The sequence below is a fragment of the Malus sylvestris genome, chromosome 2 (assembly GCF_916048215.2).
Source record: "Malus sylvestris chromosome 2, drMalSylv7.2, whole genome shotgun sequence".
Taxonomy (NCBI): Eukaryota; Viridiplantae; Streptophyta; class Magnoliopsida; order Rosales; family Rosaceae; genus Malus; species Malus sylvestris.
Window position 1 is genome coordinate 35,804,589 of NC_062261.1, and position 21,550 is coordinate 35,826,138.

General features: G+C 36.0%; 4 protein-coding genes across 4 annotated transcripts; all 4 read left to right on the forward strand.

Annotated features, from left to right (window-relative positions):
- The first annotated feature begins 392 nt into the window (after window positions 1-392).
- On the forward strand, window positions 393-2,144 carry LOC126597653 (phenylacetaldehyde reductase-like). The gene is made up of 5 exons (XM_050264469.1): window positions 393-578; window positions 822-991; window positions 1,105-1,296; window positions 1,421-1,583; window positions 1,660-2,144. Exons 1-5 carry the CDS (start codon window positions 458-460, stop codon window positions 1,977-1,979), a joined length of 966 nt encoding a protein of 321 aa, XP_050120426.1. The 5' UTR covers window positions 393-457; the 3' UTR covers window positions 1,980-2,144.
- Window positions 2,145-3,745: 1,601 nt separating this feature from the next.
- Window positions 3,746-5,966, forward strand: LOC126597661 (phenylacetaldehyde reductase-like). The gene is made up of 5 exons (XM_050264479.1): window positions 3,746-3,931; window positions 4,510-4,679; window positions 4,803-4,994; window positions 5,114-5,276; window positions 5,357-5,966. The coding sequence occupies exons 1-5, from the start codon at window positions 3,814-3,816 to the stop codon at window positions 5,674-5,676; spliced, it is 963 nt and encodes a 320-aa protein (XP_050120436.1). The 5' UTR covers window positions 3,746-3,813; the 3' UTR covers window positions 5,677-5,966.
- A 6,821-nt stretch (window positions 5,967-12,787) lies between these two features.
- On the forward strand, window positions 12,788-14,674 carry LOC126597570 (uncharacterized). The gene is made up of 2 exons (XM_050264371.1): window positions 12,788-13,930; window positions 14,242-14,674. The coding sequence occupies exons 1-2, from the start codon at window positions 12,868-12,870 to the stop codon at window positions 14,277-14,279; spliced, it is 1,101 nt and encodes a 366-aa protein (XP_050120328.1). The 5' UTR covers window positions 12,788-12,867; the 3' UTR covers window positions 14,280-14,674.
- A 3,087-nt stretch (window positions 14,675-17,761) lies between these two features.
- LOC126597609 (phenylacetaldehyde reductase-like) lies at window positions 17,762-21,425 on the forward strand. The gene is made up of 6 exons (XM_050264412.1): window positions 17,762-17,982; window positions 18,821-18,990; window positions 19,444-19,635; window positions 20,155-20,323; window positions 20,732-20,918; window positions 21,039-21,425. The coding sequence occupies exons 1-6, from the start codon at window positions 17,865-17,867 to the stop codon at window positions 21,181-21,183; spliced, it is 981 nt and encodes a 326-aa protein (XP_050120369.1). The 5' UTR covers window positions 17,762-17,864; the 3' UTR covers window positions 21,184-21,425.
- The last annotated feature ends 125 nt before the right edge of the window (window positions 21,426-21,550 follow it).

Here is a 21,550-nt window from a genome sequence, read left to right on the forward strand (position 1 = left end):
CTTTTCTTTTTGTTAATAGGTCTCCAAATATTTTGCTCGTGTTTAACCTTTTTTGCTTATAACAAAGGCACTTTGACAAGAACTCAAATCTCATTTGCTCGAAACTATTTGATGAACATCGCCAACGTAATATTTGTAGAAATTTCTCCCTCTTGTTCTTTGTACTGCACCTTAAGTGTTAGATGAAAGACCGATTCAAAATTTTCTTCTTTTTTCTCCCTTTGAAATTTACATGTACTTCAATATATAAAGAATGACATCAAATTTAGTCAAACATTCATAGCACACAATGAATTGCCATAAAGTAATTATTCAGAGCTGAAGAAGACTGAAGTTGCCTTATTTGACCTTAATGTCCAGATGACTTTTCACCACAAAAAACAAAAACTGAACCAAACCAAAGCTTATTAACTCTATTTTGAGAGAGAGAGAGAGAGAGAGAGAGAGAGAGAGAGAGATGAGTACTGGCAAAACAAAGACTGTGTGTGTGACAGGAGCATCTGGTTACATAGCATCATGGCTCGTGAAGCTCTTACTACAGAAGGGTTATACTGTTAAAGGCACTGTTCGTGACCCAAGTTAGTATTTCCAAACTTTGCTCATATCATATAATATAAAACTGCTATCCTATCTACATTAGCACTCGAAAATAGTCATCATGCACACCTGGCTCTTATTCTAAGCATTAGGGGAAGTGCAGGGCGACTATTTGGAGTGCAAATAACAGCTCCTGCGTATCCATCCTTTTTGGGGTGCTATGCTTGGCCTAGCCAAATTACCAATTTGAACCTCCTCAATAATTCTATTTTTGCAAAACAAAGATGATCCAAAGAAAACAGAACACTTACTCTCGCTAGATGGAGCAAAAGAAAGGCTTCATTTGTTGAAAGCGGATTTGTTAGAAGAAGGGGCTTTCGATGATGTAGTCGATGGATGTGTAGGTGTTTTTCATACAGCATCGCCTGCACAATTCTCAGCCACTGATCCACAGGTTTATCCCTTCATACTTCAAATATTCTATCATGTCACGTGCACGCGTAGAAAACCAACAGTTTCAAGACAAATGATGTAGAAACCGAAATGATATTTCTCTCTGTATTTCAGGCAGAAATAGTTGAGCCTGCAGTGAAAGGAACACTCAATGTTCTTAAATCGTGCGCGAAATTCCCCGCTGTCAAGAGAGTGGTTTTAACATCATCTATGGCTTCAGTAACGGGGACTGGAACCCCTCTGACATCTGATGTGGTTTTGGATGAAACATGTTACTCAGATCCACTTCTTTGTGAGAAGAACAAGGTATGTATGTTCCCATACTACTGCAAAATATTGGATCAAAGAGGTAAGCTTAACAGTAACACAAGGTAAAAGTAGTACATGATGATGAACTACAAACTCATATGAACATTCTTCATTTGTTCAGGAATGGTATCCTCTCTCAAAAACTTTAGCTGAGGAGGCTGCCTGGAAATTTGCTGAAGTAAATGGGATTGACTTGGTGTCGATGAATCCAGGGATTGCGATTGGTCCACTCTTACAGCCAACTCTTAATCTTTCTGTCGAGATATTTCGTAATCTCATAAGTGGTATGTTTCACCCCTTGTGTTTAAATACTATTTCTTGGGATGCAAGCAGTTGATTTTGTTTCTGTTTCGTGGTCAGGGATCCAAACATCAAATAAAAATTACAGATTCGTTGATGTTAGAGACGTTGCCTCTGCTCATATTCAAGCATTTGAAGTTCCTTCAGCTAGTGGCAGATATTGTTTAGTTGGCCATGTTGCTGACAGTCCGGACACACTCAAGATTTTACAACAATTTTACCCCACTTTGTGCCTTCCTGAGTTTGGCAATCCTTCAAACTCGAAGTATCAAGTGTCCATGGAGAAAGCAAAAGGTTTGGGAATCACTTTCCTTCCTCTGGAAACAAGTCTTAGGGACTCGGTTGAAAGCCTCAAGGAGAAGGGTTTCCTCAAGATTTGAATTGTGCAACTTATAAACGATTGTGAATTTGATGCACGAGTCGGTTTAATTTTGGCAAATAAAGTATGTCTTCTGCTGAAGTACTCCAAGAGATGCTGAAGATTATATTGTTCCTGTTAAGAATGTGGAAAGTAATCTGCAAAAGTTTGGCTTTTGGGCTCGAAATTTTTTTATATAGATTTTTAGTTTGGGCTTTTATTTTTTTTTTTTAATAGGATTTTTTTAGTTTGGGCTCAGTATTTATATAAATCAAGGGCTAAAGTATTAGATTTAAAATTAATAGAGACGGTCTGGTGTGGCTTTTACAATTTTTGAGAATTAAAAATCGGAATCGGAACCGGAACCATTTTAAACTAGTTCAGTTCGATTCTAGTCCAAGTTTGAACAGTTTTAGCCAACCTGATTTTTTACGATTTTTTCTTCATCCGATTCGGTTTGGTTTTACAGTTTCTCGATTTTTATGCCCACTCCTAAAATTGACCCCAAAAAATCAAAATTCTTCCCTTCTAGGCCTGTACCTTTCAAAATATCTTGTCACTATTGGGTCCTGATATTTATAATAACAAAAAATAGTCCTCAGTTGACCATCAAATTTTTTATATAAACAAAACACCAATTATACACAAAGTGAGACTCAATGGTAGCGCGTAACATAAATTATTAGAAAAATGTTAAAGATATCATATTTTTGTATTATAAATGTATTATTTGATGTGATAAATGACGTGTATATACCATATCAATTAATAAACTTATTTTATTAGATGTTAATTGTTTACATCACTTACTACATAAAATAATACACTACTAATATAATATAAATATATAATCTCCTTAACATCACTCAAATAATAAAGCCAAAACAAAATAAAAAAGTTTAACAAACTTCCGTGTTCCACGCCGCTCCATAAATATAGAGGTGTGATATCCACACCCTTTTTTAATTCTCACACACCTTTCTAATTTTCGACCGTCGGATCGGATGAATTGAAGAAGATCAACGGACATAAATTAATAAATGATGTGTAAGAAGTAAAAAGGAGTGTGTGGATAACACACCCTTAAATATATCCACACACCCCTAAATACATCGCAAATGCATACCATTAAATCACACAACATGTGAATATCAGAGTGACAGAGAATATGAGCTTTAATAAGTTGCATTCTGTATTTTTTTCGATTGGGAAGTGGTTGTCACCTCTCACCTTTGCGCTAACTTTTGTATTTAAATATTCTCACTTATTCTCACATTAGGTGTCATTAAGATTTATTTATCACCAACTCAATAAAATTATAGGAGTGCAAGGAAAAAAAAAACTCCGTTTTTAATCCATCGCAATAATAGCAATGACGTGTCTATTCGTAGTGATTGAGCAGATGCTTTCTTAATCAAAGTTTATGAAAAAGGATCTTCTTCGGATCTTTGTGGGAATCCTATGAATCTTCATATTTTAATCATTTATTGTATATTATGTGGTAGTTTTTTTTATGTATTATTTGTGTTTAATTTTAAATAAAAAAAAGTCAAAAAATTTCTGATCACACGATGCACGATGAATGACTTAGATGTGAGAATTCCTAGGATCGCTACAATTTGGATCCGAATGGGATCCAAATCAAAAGTTTAATACATAAACAACGTTCCAACCAGATTAAATAATACTTAGTGTTTTCCTTGCATAATGTTTTTTTATTTGGTCAATGTTCATGGTAAACAATGGCTGCCCATTACACTTAAGTTTCTGAGCCAAACTTTCCACCTTAAGAAACCACCAACCCTACCATTGCATAACTGATAACTCAATTTGTAAGAGAGAGACACAGAGAGAAAATGGATGGTAGAACGAAGGTTGTGTGTGTAACAGGAGCCTCCGGCTTCATAGCGTCGTGGCTCGTGAAGCTCTTACTACAAAGAGGTTATACTGTCAGAGCTACCGTTCGTGACCCAAGTAAGTATTACTACTAGTTCTTTTCATACTAAGTGGGATCTGCCCCCATTTTATTTCAAAACGTCTCACTGCAATTTAGGGAGAACTACCACTTATGACCAGTTTTATAACAGTTCTGTTTTTAGTTTTTAAATTTTGCGTGTGTGAGACATAAGAAAAGTATAAAGCACAATGAGGGGAAAATAAAGTATTGAGATAGAGGAGAAGATATAAATAAGAATAAAAAAAAGGTCGTACCCAGTGCACAAGGCTCCCGCTTTACGCAGGGTCTGGGAGAGGTGAATGTCGGCTAGCCTTACCCCCATTTATGAAGAGGCTGCTCCCAAGTCTCGAACCCGAGACCTACCGCTCATGGGCGAAGGCACTTGCCATCGCACCAAGTGCGACCTCTAAGATATAAATAAGAATGAATGAAAATAAAATCTTCGTGCGACAATTGTATTTGATACACAATAGCTAATATTTTGGACTTTAAAATTCAATTTAACCCTCAGCTAGAGTAGTCAATGTAAGTCCCATCTCGTGCGGTTGTTGTAATCCAAGTTCAACTCATTAGTTCTGTTTGTCTAATGCCACAGATGATCCAAATAAAACAGAACACTTACTCTCACTAGATGGAGCAAAAGAACGGCTCCATTTGTTCAAAGCAGATTTACTAGAAGAAGAATCTTTCGACGCTGTAGTTGATGGATGTGTAGGTGTTTTTCATACAGCATCGCCTGCACAAATTTCAGCCATTGACCCACAGGTTTGTATCTTTCACTTCACGGTTCAAATGTTCTATCATGTCCCATGTGCAAACAAAGAAAACCAACATAGTTTCAAGACAAATGACGTAGAAACCGAAATGATATTTCTCGCCATATTTCAGGCGGAAATAGTTGGGCCTGCAGTGAAAGGGACACTCAATGTTCTTAAATCGTGCGCGAAATTCCCCACTGTCAAGAGAGTGGTATTAACATCATCTATTGCTTCAGTAATGGGGACAGGAACTCCTCTGACATCTGATGTGGTTTTGGATGAAACATGGTACTCGGATCAACTCTTTTTCGAGAAGCACAAGGTATGAATGTTCCCATACAATTGAAAAATATTGGACATAGCGGTAAGCTTAACACAAGAAAAAACAGTACGTGATGATGAACTACAAACTTATATGAACTTCCTTCTTCATTTGTTCAGCAATGGTATCCACTCTCAAAAACTTTAGCGGAGGAGGCTGCCTGGAAATTTGCTGAAGGAAATGGGATTGATTTGGTGTCGATGAATCCAGGGATGGTGATTGGTCCACTCTTCCAGCCAACTCTTAATCTCTCCGTCAAGTTTCTTCTGAATTTCATTAGTGGTACAACCCCCTTCATGTTTAAACACTATTCCTTGTGATGCAAGTTGATTGTGCTTAATTTGTTTCTCTTTTGTGCTCAGGTGTCCAAACTCCAGTTGTAAACTACGCATTCGTGGACGTTCGAGATGTTGCCTCTGCTCATATTAAAGCATTTGAAGTTCCTTCTGCTAGTGGCAGATATTGTTTAGTTGGCCAAGTAGCTGACAGCCCCGATACTCTACAGATTTTACGACAACTTTACCCCACTTTGTGCCTTCCTGAGTTTGGCAATCCTTCAGACTCAAAGTATCAAGTGTCCAAGGAGAAAGTAAAAGGTTTGGGGATCACTTTCCTTCCTCTGGAAACAAGTCTAAGAGACACGGTTGAAAGCCTCAAGGAGAAGGGTATTCTCAAGATTTGAATTGTGCAACTTATAGACATGCACTTGTTAATTTGATTGACGAATCGGTTTAATTTTGGCAAATAAAGTTTGTCTTCTACTAAAATACTCCAAAGAGATGTTGAAGATTATGTTGTTCCTTTTAAGACTTTTGAAAGTAATCTGCAAAAGTCAGAAGTTGCCTTCAAATTAATCTCTATATATGGCTGGTATTTCCTGCATGTTAATCATGTGTAATTTTGGCAAGTTACAGATCTTTATACATGTCAGGCTATGAATAATATAAAGTTGTGAACACATTATTAATTCCAGTGCTGAGTACTTTACTGCCCTCAAAACCAATCAGACCTTGAATATATGACAACAATTCATGTAGAGTGTCCAGAATAGTAAAGTCCAGCAACATACAGGAGGGTTACACTGGCTAAGGCAATCTTGTCAGATTAGATCAACGTCTCAACTTTACGTAAGCGAACAGACCAAACCATTTGATAAATAACCAATGCAGACAAATAAATAGAGAATCAAAGACAAAAAAAATCATTTAAATAACAAGGAAACATTTGAGTTTTAAGCCTTAAACCTAAAGCTTAAGTTTTAAAGAGCCACTGTGAAAAATGACATCTTTAAAGGAGGATGCTCGTTAAGTCAAAATTCTCGAACTCCAAATTCCATTAGATTCCGTTACATGAAAAGCAACACATGCCTACTGGAATACGGTCTGCTGGGATTAGTACACAGATCACATCATGTTCCGGCTGCAGTTCAAACAATAGGAATTGAGAGACCCTAGATGCTCGCTGGTGAGGGATTCGAGAGGCCCTCTCTCATCAAGAACTTCAAAAAACACTAATAAAACAACAAAGTTGTACTCATACAAAACTTCTTTCGTGATAGATGACATCACGTTAATTACATTAGACACACAAGTTGAGTCCTCTAATTAATTGACTCAAAATATGACTACATTAATAATCGAAAGCCTCCTTTACATTTGGCAATACAAACTAAAACCACTCTCTGATCATTTTATGCACATAAATGTTGTTACATTATACACATTTGGGGTGTTGTCTCCAAAATTCCAACAGCTGACATTCCGTGCCAATACTACATTTTCTCTTTCACTTCTCCACCGGCGTTGGCACATGGACCACTAAATCGAGAAAGATTGGGTGTCTAGTCTGCTTGACCTCCAAGTCCACTAGCTCCCGTTCCTCCTCTTGATGTAGACGATGACGAGGAAGAGACAATGTTCTAGTGGTTAACGCATACACCAAAATATAGAATTTAAAAGTAATTATACAGAATAGACAAAAAGACAACTTGTAAAGTAAGAGTAATGCTATGTAAACAAAATTTGCAAACTAAATGATGTGACACTAATAAGAAATAACCACGTTAATCAACACTTAAGTAATAATCTAGTCATCAACTTCCATGATAATTTGTCTACAAAATTCAGTCAACAATTTAGTCTCTCTATCATTACTTGTAAAATAATTATGAAGGAGAGATATTAGTCATACCATAGATTGGGTCATGACATATTCATATAATCTGGTAAATCATTGATTCGGTTGAACATGAACTTTGTCATTCTTGGTATGCATATTTCAAGATATACAGCTTGAAATGAAATACATTTGTAGGACTAAAGAAGCTTAACAACACCAAAAGCTAATTTGATTGTGTTATGAAAATTATTTTCTTGTTCTAAACCTTTTTAAATAACTCATTAGTTGCTATGAAACCACGAATTTCTAATGTTTTCTCAAGAAGAGCATTTGGATTTATATATTTACAGTGAAATGTTGTAAAATTATGGAAACATATATAAGTTATATGTTTGTATATAACGATCTAACCGTCAAACTTGTTTGTATATGCTTCGAGATCACATACGCCAAAAATGGAAAAAAACAAATATGCATAGATCAAGTAATGGGACAACAAATTTCGACGGTTATAAAGGAAAAATCACGATTTAACGGTAGTTTTAACTCCGATTTTGATGATTTTTTACAGCTATACTCCTGGATCCTATATGAATACAATGAACTAATTCGATCGTCAATTTAAAGTATTAACACAAGTGGATACCACAAAATCTTATGTTATACTTAATGAAAGTATAAATAAACTCTAAGTGTTAGTGAATCTATCGTTTTGATGGGAAACGCATTGTACGAAACTAATTTGAACGATCCAACCGTCAAACTTGTTTGTATATGCTTCGAGATCGCATACGCCAAAAATGGAAAAAAACAAACATGCAAAGATCAAGTAACGAGACAAAAAATTTCGACGGTTATAAAGGAAAAATCACGATTTAACAGTAGTTTTAACTCCGATTTTGATGATTTTTTACAGCTACACTCCTGGATCCTATATGAATACAATGAACTAATTCGATCGTCAATTTAAAGTATTAACACAAGTGGATATCACAAAATCTTATGTTATACTTAATGAAAGTATAAATAAACTTTAAGTTTGATTTGCACGACGGCACTTTGCGCGACGAAGACCTACGTCGCGCAATACGTCGCGCAAAACTGGTTTGCGCGACGTAGGTCTTCTTACATTGCGCAAAACTGGTTTGAGCGACGTAGGTCTTCGTCGCGCAAAGTGCCGTCGCGCAAAAGCCGTTTGCGCGACGTTTTGTGTTTAGCGTCGCGCAAACACACTTTGCGCGACGAATTTTTCTGCGTCGCGCAAGTTTTCGTCGCGCAAAGTGTTTTTTCTACTAGTGAACATCGTATCCAGTATTAAGATATTATCCACGCTCACATTTATAATTTGATAAAACTAGCCAGATTCGAACGTATCATGTTGAAAAACTAAGATTTCATGCTAAAAACCACATGGTTCACCAACCAATGTAATTTTTAATATCTTGATCAGGATTACTGGAAAATCGCTAGATGTTGAGAAAATTAAATATCAACAGTAGAACAATACAATATCAATCAAATATTGAAGAGACATCGATAAGATATTGACAACATAATAAACATTAATCATTTCAACATTGAGATTTGATTTTAGATCATTTCGGCATAAAACCCAACAAAAAATTTCTCCTTGTTATAATTAGTATTTAATATAGTGTTATTGTGTAAGCTAGAGTATGAATCCTATAAGATCTGGAAGATTATTATTATTATTATTATTTTGTGTATGTATATTACTGGCAAGTAAACACAAATAAAGGGAAAAAAGCAAGAGAAATGATAACCACACATTGCCTTTTCTCCCCCCTACACAACTCTATTTAAAAATGTATCTTTTTTTTGTTTGATTTATTCAATCTGATGGCTTCAGAAAAATAGAGAACATAGAGGTGTGTAAGAGGAGAAAATGTTATGTGGTTCTCATTCCCTTTACGGTTGTGGGTAAGTAAAATAAAGTTGGCAAAATAACTTAAGGGCTATTTGATGTCCATCGTTTTCACTTTTGGTTTTATCTTTTATTTTTAACTGAAAGATGAAATCTTGTTTGGTAACTACATTTTAGTTTTCAATTAAAAAAAGTGAAAGTTGAAAACTATTCTCTTGAATTTTCAAAATTTGGTTTTGAGCTTTGAGTTTTTTGTTTTTGTTTTTGTTTTAATGAAAGTAGTTGCTAAACAAGATTTCAATTTACAATTAAAAAAAAAGGTAACTAAAAACAAAATGGTTATCAAACTTGAAATTGAACTACCAGTACTAAAACATGCTAATCTATTTTTAGGCAACCTAATTTTCATTTAAGCCCTGGCCACTGCATTCACTGTTTATATCTGTCCCAACCAGATTGCCACGGAGTACAATTCAAGTTCGCGGGCGGGAACGGAATTCGGTAGTAGCTTATAACACCATTTGTTATAGAGTTGACATAGCCATATTCAGTTTGATTCATGATAAATTTGTTAAAAAATGTAAATTGTTTGATTGTAAAAATATTTATAACTATACATTTTTCAATTATATTCTAGAGTTAATATTTATTTTAAGCAATTATTTGTGTTTTAATAGCATTGTTAATAATTATTTTATGGTTTTTTTGTTTTGAGTTTTAACAAAACACTTTCGGTATTGTTCACTTTAACGAAAAATCATATTTTAAATCTAAAAAAAATTACTCATGATACCATTCACTTTCAACACTTTTTTGTCATTTTGATTAAAATTCAAAATTTGCAAGTCCTTTTCGTTAGTTTTTTTTTTTAACAAATGATATTATCTACACTAAGAGGGTGGATGAGTGGGCTAAGCCTCACAATGAGCTAGCAATAATGTGGTTCATATTATTCTTTAACGAAAATCGAACCTAAGACACTAGACTGTAATACTAAGTGTCAATTATTTTTGTGGTATTAAGTGTTATCTCTATAACGAACTTTTTATCCAAGGGATTCTCGTTTTTTCTTAAAATGGGGACATGTCATGAGCCCCCTCCGCATCGAATTTTAACTAACCGAACCATTTATTTTTCAAGTTTCACTTCATAGATCATTGTTGCCAATTATTTAGCCAAATTGAAAATGTTTGAGGCATCTAATAGAGTTTCAAAAAATTGTTGAACACTATGTTCTAAGAAACATTGAAATTTCATTATGACAATTAAAAGCAAATGATTCCATATTGAATTGAATTTTGCAAGGATGATCTATGAATCGTGATTTACAAAATAGACAATTTAGATAGTTAAAGTTTTGTGTGAAATAGGTAAATTAATTCTTCTTCTTTTTTTTTATGAAAAAAATGGAGATTCTTTTCCTTAAATGGCCCGATAAAGGTATTCACTTACGACTCGTGTTTCACTAAGCTCTTAAAACTAAAATGTTGTCACTTAATTCCTTATTCACTTCGCAGTCTATCTTTAAAATATGTCACTATATCCATTAAAATTGTTTACGTGGTAGGAATGAATTCATTGTTGCTAAAATGTACATGCTACATATAGGTCGTCTCACCATAAAAGTAAAGAAAAATAATATTGTTTACTCAAATTTATTTATTTGCAAGTATGGATTGCTCTAGTGTTTAGAGCCTTTCTCTTTTACTCACCGTGTCCTGCGTTCACAAATCTGAGCCGTTTATTTTTGGAGTCTTGATTCATAGATTATTCTTACAAAAAAAAAAAAAAACAGTTCAATATGAAAATCTTTATTCATTTGAGTCTTCATTCATATATTATCTTTACAAAAAATCAATTCAATTTGAAATCATCTACCTTTTTTATTGTCACTAGAGAATTTCAATGTTTCTTAAAATATAGTGTTCGTCAATTTGTTTTAACTCAATTAGATATCTCAAACATTTTCGATTTGGTTGATATTTTGTAAGGATAATCTATGAAATGCAATTTGAAAAATAAATGGTTCGGTTCAGTAAAGTTTGATGTAATGTAGGGAAAAAATGATGATCCTTCCCTTATAGGATCTGTGCCTTTTATTATATCTTGTCACTATTGTGTCCCAATATTTGTAATAACAACAGTTATTTCCTCAGTTGACCGTAATCTTCACGAAACTTCATATAAAAATAAACACCAATTATACCAAAAAGTGTCATGTTTTGGCATATTCCAAACAGGGCCGGTCCAGAGATTTTTGAGGTCCAGGGCGACGTCAAAAAAAGTGTCATAACTTTATGTAAGAAAATTATTTATTTTCACACATAAGACATCGAAAAAATTATACTTAGAAAAACGCTTCAAACTCAATAATTTAGAAACACAGAAAGACTAATTTATTTTGTATTGAGAGAGGGAAACAAAAAGACTTTGGGCTTACAAGTAGATAGATGATGAGTTTTGTTTTCTATCTGAACTTTAAATGTGTTTTTGAATAAATCGTGAGATGTTTTTTTCTTATTTACTAACCTTATCAATATGGGACTAAAAAATAATGATGTTTTCGAGTTTTTAATTGATATGCATTATTAATAAATGGGCACTAAATTAAACATTTTGATGACACATCATATAATTTGCAAATTTGGTCTACGTATTATTCTTTGTTAAAGATTAGACTTGAATTAAAACGAATATTTAAAAATAACAACTCACATAGCTACTAGATAGTAACTAAAAATAAATTAACAACCAAACAAAAATTTGTAAAAATTGAAAAAAATAAACATGCACTTAGCATTTCGAACTTAGGACCTCTTGTTAATTTTAAATAACAAAAATCATTGTTTCTAATTAAACTTCTTGATCCTTTAACCAAATTTTATAAATTTATACTCTTATAAAAAACGAATATTTAAAAATAACAACTCACATAGCTACTAGATAGTAACTAAAAATAAATTAACAACCAAACAAAAATTTGTAAAAATTGAAAAAAATAAACATGCACTTAGCATTTCGAACTTAGGACCTCTTGTTAATTTTAAATAACAAAAATCATTGTTTCTAATTAAACTTCTTGATCCTTTAACCAAATTTTATAAATTTATACTCTTATAAAAAGAAATTTGTAAAAAATGGAAAGCAAATAAGCACACATGGTGTTTTGAAACACCAAGACCTCCTTATTATTTTCAAATGACAAACCACCACTTCTAGTTAAATTTCTATATCTTTGAACCAAATTTTATAAATGTATACTCTCATAAAAATATATATAAATATATAATTCTAATAATTTTGGTGCCCCTAATTTTTTTGGGCCCTGAACAGTTGCCCTGCCTGCACTGGGCTGGGCGGGCCCTGATTCCAAAATCACCTTAATCAAATCTTCTTGTAAGGTTTTGAGATAGCCGTCTACGACTCTACATGGAGAGGGTGAGTGGAGAAACAAAGGTGGTATGTGTAACAAGAGCCTCAGGTAACACAGCATCATGGTGAAGCTCTTATTTGCAAAGGGGTTATAATGTCAAAGCCACTGTCCGCGACCCAAGTCTGTTCTGTACTTGCACTCATGTAATCTTCATGTTTTCTGTTAAAATGCATGAAATAAACATGTTGGATGACTAGTGAAGTTAGGCTAGTCAACATTCTTTGTGTAAATTAGGCAAGTTAGGAAATTAGGCAAGTGTTAGGCAAGTTAGGCAAGTTAGGCTTATGTCCTATTTCTTTTCCCTATATATACGTTTCATCTTGTAATTGTTAGAGGTATCAAATACACATCAAAATTCAATATGGTATCAGAGCTGTGATCTGGGAAAACCACAAAACACAAGCTCTAAGGCAGTCACGAGGTCAACCATTCCAGGCATGGCTTCTCATTCAAAATGGGAAAATCCCAACCACCCACTCTATCTCCACCACTCGGACCAACCTGGTGCAATCCTCGTACCACAACCATTGGTGGAAGACAACTACAACACATGGGTTCAATCCATGAGTATGGCCGTAACGGTCATGAACAAACTTGGTTTTGTTGATGGGACAATCAACAAACCAAGTGAGGACAATTCTGATGAGCTGCAGCAATGGAATCGTTGCAACAACTTGGTCAAGACATGGCTACTAGGCTCCATGTCAAAGGAGATTTCAGGGAGTGTCATCAACTACAAGGATGCTCGACAAATGTGGACCGATCTGCATGAGAGGTTCTCACATGTGAATATAGTTCAGCTGTTCCATGTTGAGAACGAGATCCATGATTGCGTCCAAAGCAATATGAGTGTAAGTTCTTACTTCACTAAACTTAAAAGTTTATGGGATGAACGTGATACTTTGTGTTCCATTCCAGCATGCAGTTGTGGAACAAAGAATGAGATGAACTCATATGTTGAAACTCAGAAAACCATGAAGTTCCTTATGGGATTGAACGAATCGTATGCTACGGTTCGAAGCAATACTCTTCTTCTCGAACCACTGCCTACGGTGAACAAGGCATATGCGTTGGTCCTTCGACATGAACGCCAGACAGAGGTTTCCAATGGGAAGAGTACACAACCAGAGGCTGTTGTCTTTGCAGTGAAGAATTTGTCGCAAGAACCTACACCGGAAGACAAAGAGATGCGATGTGGAAAGTGCAATAGAACCAATCACATCACCAAAAACTGTCGTGCACATCTCAAGTGCACTTTTTGTGGATGGAAAGGTCACACCTTCGATTTCTGTCGAAAACGGAAAGCAGCCACAGAAACAGAAAACAGTCGTCCTTTTTCTTCAAAAGGGAATCAAGTTTCACAAAGTAACAAGCATGAGACGTTGCCCAATTTCCCGTTCTCTCAGCAGGATTGCAAGCAAATCCTTCAAATGTTGAACAAGAACAAATCATCATTTGCCAATCAAGTCGGTAATCATTCTAGTCATGAAGAACTTTCAGGTAAAGCCTTATCTTTTTCCTGTAAAGGAACCAAAAGTATTTGGATCCTGGACAGTGGTGCCACGGATCACATAGTTTGCAGCCCTAGTCTCTTTACACACTCACGAGCAGTTGAAAATCATACAGTTGAACTGCCAAATGGTTCTGTTGCCAAAGTCACTCACATTGGACAAGTTGTTTTCTCTCATAATCTTATCCTTGACAATGTCCTATGTGTGCCGTTCTTTAAATTAAATTTAATATCCATCAGTAAACTAGCCTATGATTCCTTATATGTCACAATTTTCTTCACCCAATTTTGTGTCATTCAGGACCTTCGCTCGGGGAAGATGATTGGGATGGGAACTGAAAGGAATGGACTCTACTACCTCGACTCATCAAGGAAAGGAACATGCAACAATATTCAAACCATCGCACCAAAGCTTTGGCACCAACGCCTAGGACACCCATCTCATAAAGCCACTTCGTTATTACCTTTCTTTAACAATAAAGCTTGTGATTTGGAAAAATGTTCAATTTGCCCATTGGCCAAACAAACACGATCACCCTTTCCTTTGAGCTCTATTTCTACCAAATCATGTTTTGAATTATTGCATATTGATATTTGGGGTGGTTATCAAGTTGCTTCTATTTCAGGTGCCAAGTATTTCCTTACCATCGTAGATGACTACACTAGAAGCACTTGGGTTCATTTGATGAAACATAAATCTGACACAAAAGACATTTTAGTCAAATTCATTCAAATGATTAAGACTCAATTCAATACCAGAGTTCAAATCATACGAAGTGACAATGACCCTGAGTTTAAACTTGAGCAATTTTATGCTCTCAAAGGCATCATACATCAATCTAGTTGTGTCAACACACCACAACAAAATGGTGTTGCCGAACGTAAACACCGGCACTTGCTCAATGTTGCTCGGGCTTTGCTCTTTCAAGCTTGTCTGCCAAAACGTTTTTGGGGAGATGCAATCCTAACCTCAGCCTACCTCATCAATAGAACACCCACTCCACTTCTCCAAGGTAAAACACCCTAGGAAAAACTGTTTCACAAAGCACCTAACTATTCTCATTTGAAGGTTTTCGGTAGCTTGTGTTTTGCTTCTACACATGCCCAAAGGCCCTCTAAATTCGACCCTCATGCAATCCAATGCATTTTTCTTGGGTATCCTTATGGTCAAAAGGGTTATAAATTGTTTGATATAAAACACAATAAGACTTTTGTTTCTAGGGATGTCGTATTTTTTTAAGATCATTTTCCATTCCAAAATTGTAACACTTCCATTGCCCCGTCTTCATCAAACACTACACCTATCCCGTTTGACTCGACCTCTCCCCTTGAGTCGCATTCAAGCCTTGCACCAGCAGACATAAACACCACATCTCCCACACTTGCCGACATCACACCACTATCATCTCCTTTACCCTCTACAACTCCACCACCAGATACCTTATCAACACCTCCACCACCAGATACCTTATCAACACCTACCCTACACTCTTCCCCACCTCCAACCACTCCATCACCAGATCCACCCCCTCCACTCCGTCGTAGCACTCGACCAACAAACCTTCCACATTTTTGCAGGACTTTCACGTTGAGGTGGCCCTCCCATCTCTCGTTATTTATCCTATGACCATGTCTCCACCACTCACAAAACCTTTCTCACCACCCTCACCATTATCAAAGAACCCACCAGTTTTTCGCAGGCTGTTCAAGATCCAAAATGGTGTGACGCCATGCAAAAAGAGATTGCTGCCCTCCATGACAATCGCACTTGGACTTTTGTGCCCTTACCACCTCACAAACATCCCATAGGCTGCAAATGGATCTATAAGGTGAAGCTTAAACCTGACGGCAGTGTTGAACACTACAAAGCACGTCTCGTTGCTAAAGGCTATAGTCAAATTGAAGGGCTTGATTATCGGGAAACATTTGCTCCAGTTGCCAAGCTCACCACCGTCCGTGTCCTCCTCAGTATTGCCTCCATCCGTGGTTGGCATCTTCACCAACTTGATGTAAACAACGCATTTTTGCATGGTGACTTATACGAGGAGGTTTATATGTCCCTACCTCCTGGGTTCGGACGAAAGGGGGAGACACGAGTATGCAAATTATACAAATCCATTTATGGTTTAAAACAGGCCTCAAGACAGTGGTTTATCAAGCTGTCTAGTGCTCTCAAGACTGCTGGTTTTCATCAATCATGGTCAGATTACTCATTGTTCGTCCGAAACCGTCAAGGCAGTTTCATGGCATTACTTGTGTATGTTGATGACGTGATACTTGTAGGTAACAATTTGAGAGAAATTGAAGAAACTAAACTCTTCCTTTCCCAACATTTTAAGCTAAAGGATTTGGGAAAAATCAAATATTTTTTGGGGATAGAAGTTGCAAGATCTAAACAAGGGATTGCCTTGTGCCAACGCAAATATGCGTTGGAGATACTAGAAGATGCTGGGTTCCTTGGTGCGAAGCCTTCACGATTGCCGATAGAACCAAACTTGTCCCTTACACAAACTGAAGGGACGCTCCTACATGATCCTTCTTCATATAGGAGACTCGTAGGGAGGCTAATTTACTTAACCATCACGAGGCCTGACCTGACTTACGTGGTTAATATGTTAAGCCAATTCATGGACAAGCTGCGACAACCACACCTTGATGCAGTGCATAAGGTTCTCAGATACATCAAACAATCTCCTGGCCAGGGAATTCTTTTGCCTTCTACAGGTTCACTACAGTTACAAGCTTTTTGTGATGCTGATTGGGCTCGGTGTAAAGACACTAGAAGGTCAATAACCGGTTATTGTATCTTCCTTGGGCAAGCACCGATATCTTGGAAAACGAAGAAGCAAAGCACAATATCTCGTTCTAGTGCAGAGGCAGAATATCGTTCTATGGCTACCACCTGTTGTGAAGTTATATGGCTAAAGAACCTTTTGAAGGACTTACGAGTGAATCATGCACAACCAGTCACATTGTTTTGTGATAATCAAGCTGCCATGCTTCGAACCCAGTGTTTCATGAACGAACGAAGCATATAGAGATCGACTGTCACTTAGTACGTGAGAAGATTCAGATGGGAATGGTGCAAACAGCTTACATACGAACCTCGAATCAACCTGCAGATTTGTTCACCAAACCACTAAGCTCGGCGCAATTTGAGGTCTTACTTAGCAAGTTGGGTGTCATTGACATCCACACCCCAACTTGAGGGGGAGTGTTAAAATGCATGAAATAAACATGTTGGATGACTAGTGAAGTTAGGCTAGTCAACATTCTTTGTGTAAATTAGGCAAGTTAGGCAAGTTAGGAAATTAGGCAAGTGTTAGGCAAGTTAGGCAAGTTAGGCTTATGTCCTATTTCTTTTCCCTATATATAAGTTTCATCTTGTAATTGTTAGAGGTATCAAATACACATCAAAATTCAATATTTTCAAACAATTCTTTGAGTACTTCTGCTTTTGAATTAAGAGAAGGAAGAATGTTTGAACTCGAGACGCAATGAGTTAAAGAAAAATGTCCTAACTACTAAGCAATCCACCACTTGCAAAATAAGGAATTTTGAGTTTATAAATATGATTTTTCTTTACTTTTATGACCATATGATCTATATGTAGCACGCACATGTTAGCAACAATCGGTTACATCCGTGAAATGTAAACAATTTTGACAGATATATTGATAGACTTTGGCAAGGGCTTAGTAAAACACGAAATGAAAGTGAATACATTTAGAACATGTCGTCACTATTGGGTCCCAATATTTATAATAACAACAATGATTTCCTCAGCTGACGGTATTCTTCACCGAAATTTTTATAAAATAAACACCATTTGTTCCAAAAAAAGGTTCATGTTTTGGCACTCCAAAATCACCTTAATCAAAGCTTATTGTTAGACATAGTCGTCTACGATTCTGCAGGGAGAGGATGAGTGGAGAAACAATGGTGGTGTGTGTTACAGGAGCCTCCGGTTACATAGCATCATGGTTGGTGAAGCTCTTATTACAAAGGGGTTATACTGTCAAAGCCACTGTTCGCGACCCAAGTCAGTATTTATGTAGTTGCTCTTATGTAATCTTCATGTTTTTCAAACAATTCTGTGAGTACTTTTCGTTTTTGAATTCTGGGTTTTGTGTACTGTTCTGTTTTCCAAAAGAAAAAAATAAAGGAGCATCTAGTAGTCATATTCTTCTGATATATCTTCATCTGGATTCTGGAGTTCAAGTCTGGTTCTTGAAGTCCAGGTAAACAGTTTATCAAGTTGTGGACTCAAATTATGAGTCCCCGTGTATGGGAGTAAAAACATTTTGAGTGGATACGTATAGAGGAATAGTTGAAAATACGGGGTTAATTTTAAGTTTTTATCCCCTTGCATCGGAGATAGCCTCAAACTTATTACCCCAAACTTTGTGCAAGTAGATAAAGCGATAGAGCTGCAGTATTGCTTTGTTTGAAATTTGAATCCCGAATTTGTATGTCACCAATTTACAGTTTTGGGTTACTAAAATATTTTTTCCTCAAAAGTTGATCCTAATTAGAAATAATTTTTTGCCTGATTGGTTTGAATTAAAGGCACCAACAAAGTGGAAGTTATGATATTTGGTTGTGCCCCTTGGCCAGCAGTCAGCACTGTAAATTCTACTAGAAGCAAGCAAAGCATTGCAGTAGTGTCATATTCTGTTCAATTGGCATCACTCATAAATTTTGCTATGGTAGTATTATCGGTACAAAGGAACGTATTAATCTACTTCTGGGCAGCTCAATTTCCCATTTAAGCTTCACTTTGTGTATTCAACATTCGCCACTTTGCCTAGTACATAAGAGTCCCAACTCGTGTTGTATTCTTCGTTTCAACTCAATTGTTCTCTTTGCGTAATCCCCAGGTGATCCAAAGAAAACAGAACACTTGCTGTCACTAGATGGAGCAAAAGAAAGGCTTCATTTGTTCAAAGCAGATTTATTAGAAGAAGGATCTTTTGACACCGCAGTTGATGGATGTCAAGGCGTTTTTCATACAGCGTCTCCTGTTCAGTTTTCAGCCACTGACCGACAGGTTTATCACTTCACTTTCCAATATTCCACTATTCTAGTAATGATATGTTGGTACAGGTCTTCTCTCACCAATCATGCGTAGTAATTTAAGCATAACTTGTTTAATCAACATCAACTATGTAGCTGAAAATTTTGAAAGTAAGCTTTTGCTGAAAATTTTGAAAATAAGCTTTGTCAAGTCTTTATGAACAAGAAATAAGAAAATTGTATTGCATCAGTTGTTTGCGGAGAAATATCCAGTCCAAGACCAAACTTATAACAAGAGTCCAGACAAAACAGAAATGCATAAGGCAGTTGCATGAAAATGTATTAATCTAGACCTTGTCTATCCATTTCCTCTTGACTGGAACATGACCACAAGAGCGCACGTGTTTTTCTATATGTGTTGAAGAATCAATATACGTTCAATACTTTATGTGAAAAATGGTAATGTTACTTATTCTCCATATTTCAGGCAGAAATAGTTGAGCCCGCTGTGAAGGGAACACTTAATGTTCTAAAATCATGTGCAAAATTTACTACCGTCAAGAGAGTGGTTTTAACATCTTCTATGGCTTCAGTAATTATGAGTGGAAAACCTCTGACCTCTGATGTGGTTTTTGATGAAACATGGTATTCAGATCCACTGTTTTGTGAGAAGAACAAGGTACGAAAGCAATTTCCAATACATATTTATCTTTCTCCAAGTTTCAAATTTTATTTGTTAATTTGTTCTATTTCCATGTCCAATGGAAACTTAATCTGGTTTTGTGAATTGTGACCTTATCAGTAGTCTGGATGCAATTGTAGACGATATATATGATGGAATTTATCTTCTTTGGTTTTGTTTTCCAATGTTCTTTACTGGTTTGTGCATTTTCGGAGTTAAAGATGTATTGTTGGTTGCCTTCTATATTTGCAGCTCATTTTGGACCTAACCGGCACACAATCAGGCAAAGTCATCAGCATTGAACTAGCCGTTGTGTGTTGTCCTTATTGCTCTGAGAAAATAGAAAAGTACAATATATGTAGGCTGTATAATTGTATATTACTCAAAGTCTGCCAAATAGTTAATCTGAGTCTTTGAATTATATTAGAAATATAAGTAACCTTAACATAAAGCAATGCTGTATATATTCCTTTAGCATGAACTACGAACTCAGTACAAACTATTTTATTTGTTCAGCAATGGTATGTACTCTCAAAAACTTTAGCTGAGGAGGCTGCCTGGAAATACGCTAAAGCAAATGGAATTGACTTGGTTACAATGAATCCAGGGTTGGTGATAGGTCCACTCTTGCAGCCAACGCTTAATCTCTCCGTGAAGCTGATTCAGAATCTCATAACCAGTACAGGTAAACGTCAGCAACTATCCTTTTAATCTTGCATGATTAAGGCACAGTATGAATGTATGATGGAAGGTCAAAATTAATTTCGTTTGAGGTAGATATCATGGCAGGTTTAGTCTTTAGATGGAGGCCTTATCCTAGTAAAGTTACCGTATTAGATGTGGCAGGCTTAAAGCATGAATATTTATCTGAACTTGCCAACATGTTGCTTCCAGTAACAAATAAAATATATGCAAATGATCAGAAATATACAACTGCTCTGGTAAACAGTAATTTTCTGGGCTGTTAAATTCTACTAGCCAGTATCTTCTCAAAAAAAAAATTCTACTAGCCAGTAGAACGTATTCAACCTCTCTGTTTAAAAGATCCTAGTGAGTCAAGCGGTCGATATGCTTTTCTCTCACTCTTGTGCAGGTACCGAAACACTACCCCTTTCAAATTACCGGTTCGTTGATGTTAGGGATGTTGCGTCTGCTCATTTTCTGGCATTTGAAGTTCCTTCAGCAAGTGGAAGATACTGTTTAGTTTCAAATGTTACCCACTCTTCCGAGGTTCTGAGGATTATACAAGAACTTTATCCCACTTTGCACCATCCTGAAAAGTAAGTTATTGGAAAATTTCCGTGAGTAATTGATGCTGTTTCCATTAATTAAGATTGCATTTTACACGCGGAGTCACTGAAAGATTTCTAAGTTTTTTTTGTTGCTTTCGTTATTGGCAGATGTGAGATTGGCAATACTTCAGACCCGATATATCAAGTATCCGCAGAGAAAGCAAAAGGTTTAGGAATTAATTTCCGTCCTTTGGAAGTAAGTCTTAGGGATACAATTGAAAGCATGAAGGAGAAGGGCTTCCTCAAGATTTGAAATATGCAATTGACACAGAAGCTTGTTAATTGATTGCAATGAAGCGCTGAAAAATAATATGTTTTGCTGTTAAGACTTTCAAGTTAATCAACAGGTCATTCTGTATGGCTCAATAATACTTAGTGGGATAAAATTATGTTGTTGTTGTTTGTTGTCATAATACCGATGACGTGTTGATTCGTAGTGTTTGAGCAGATGAAATAATGAGATGCTTTCATAATCAATGTTTATTGCATAAACAATGACTTCCAACCAGATGCTTTCATTTTCAAATTAGGGATTGTATTTTTTCGTTTTTTTCCGTAAGAAAAATTTGTGGGATCCAATTCAGATTCTAAAATATTGATATGGGCAGTCACACGTGGTT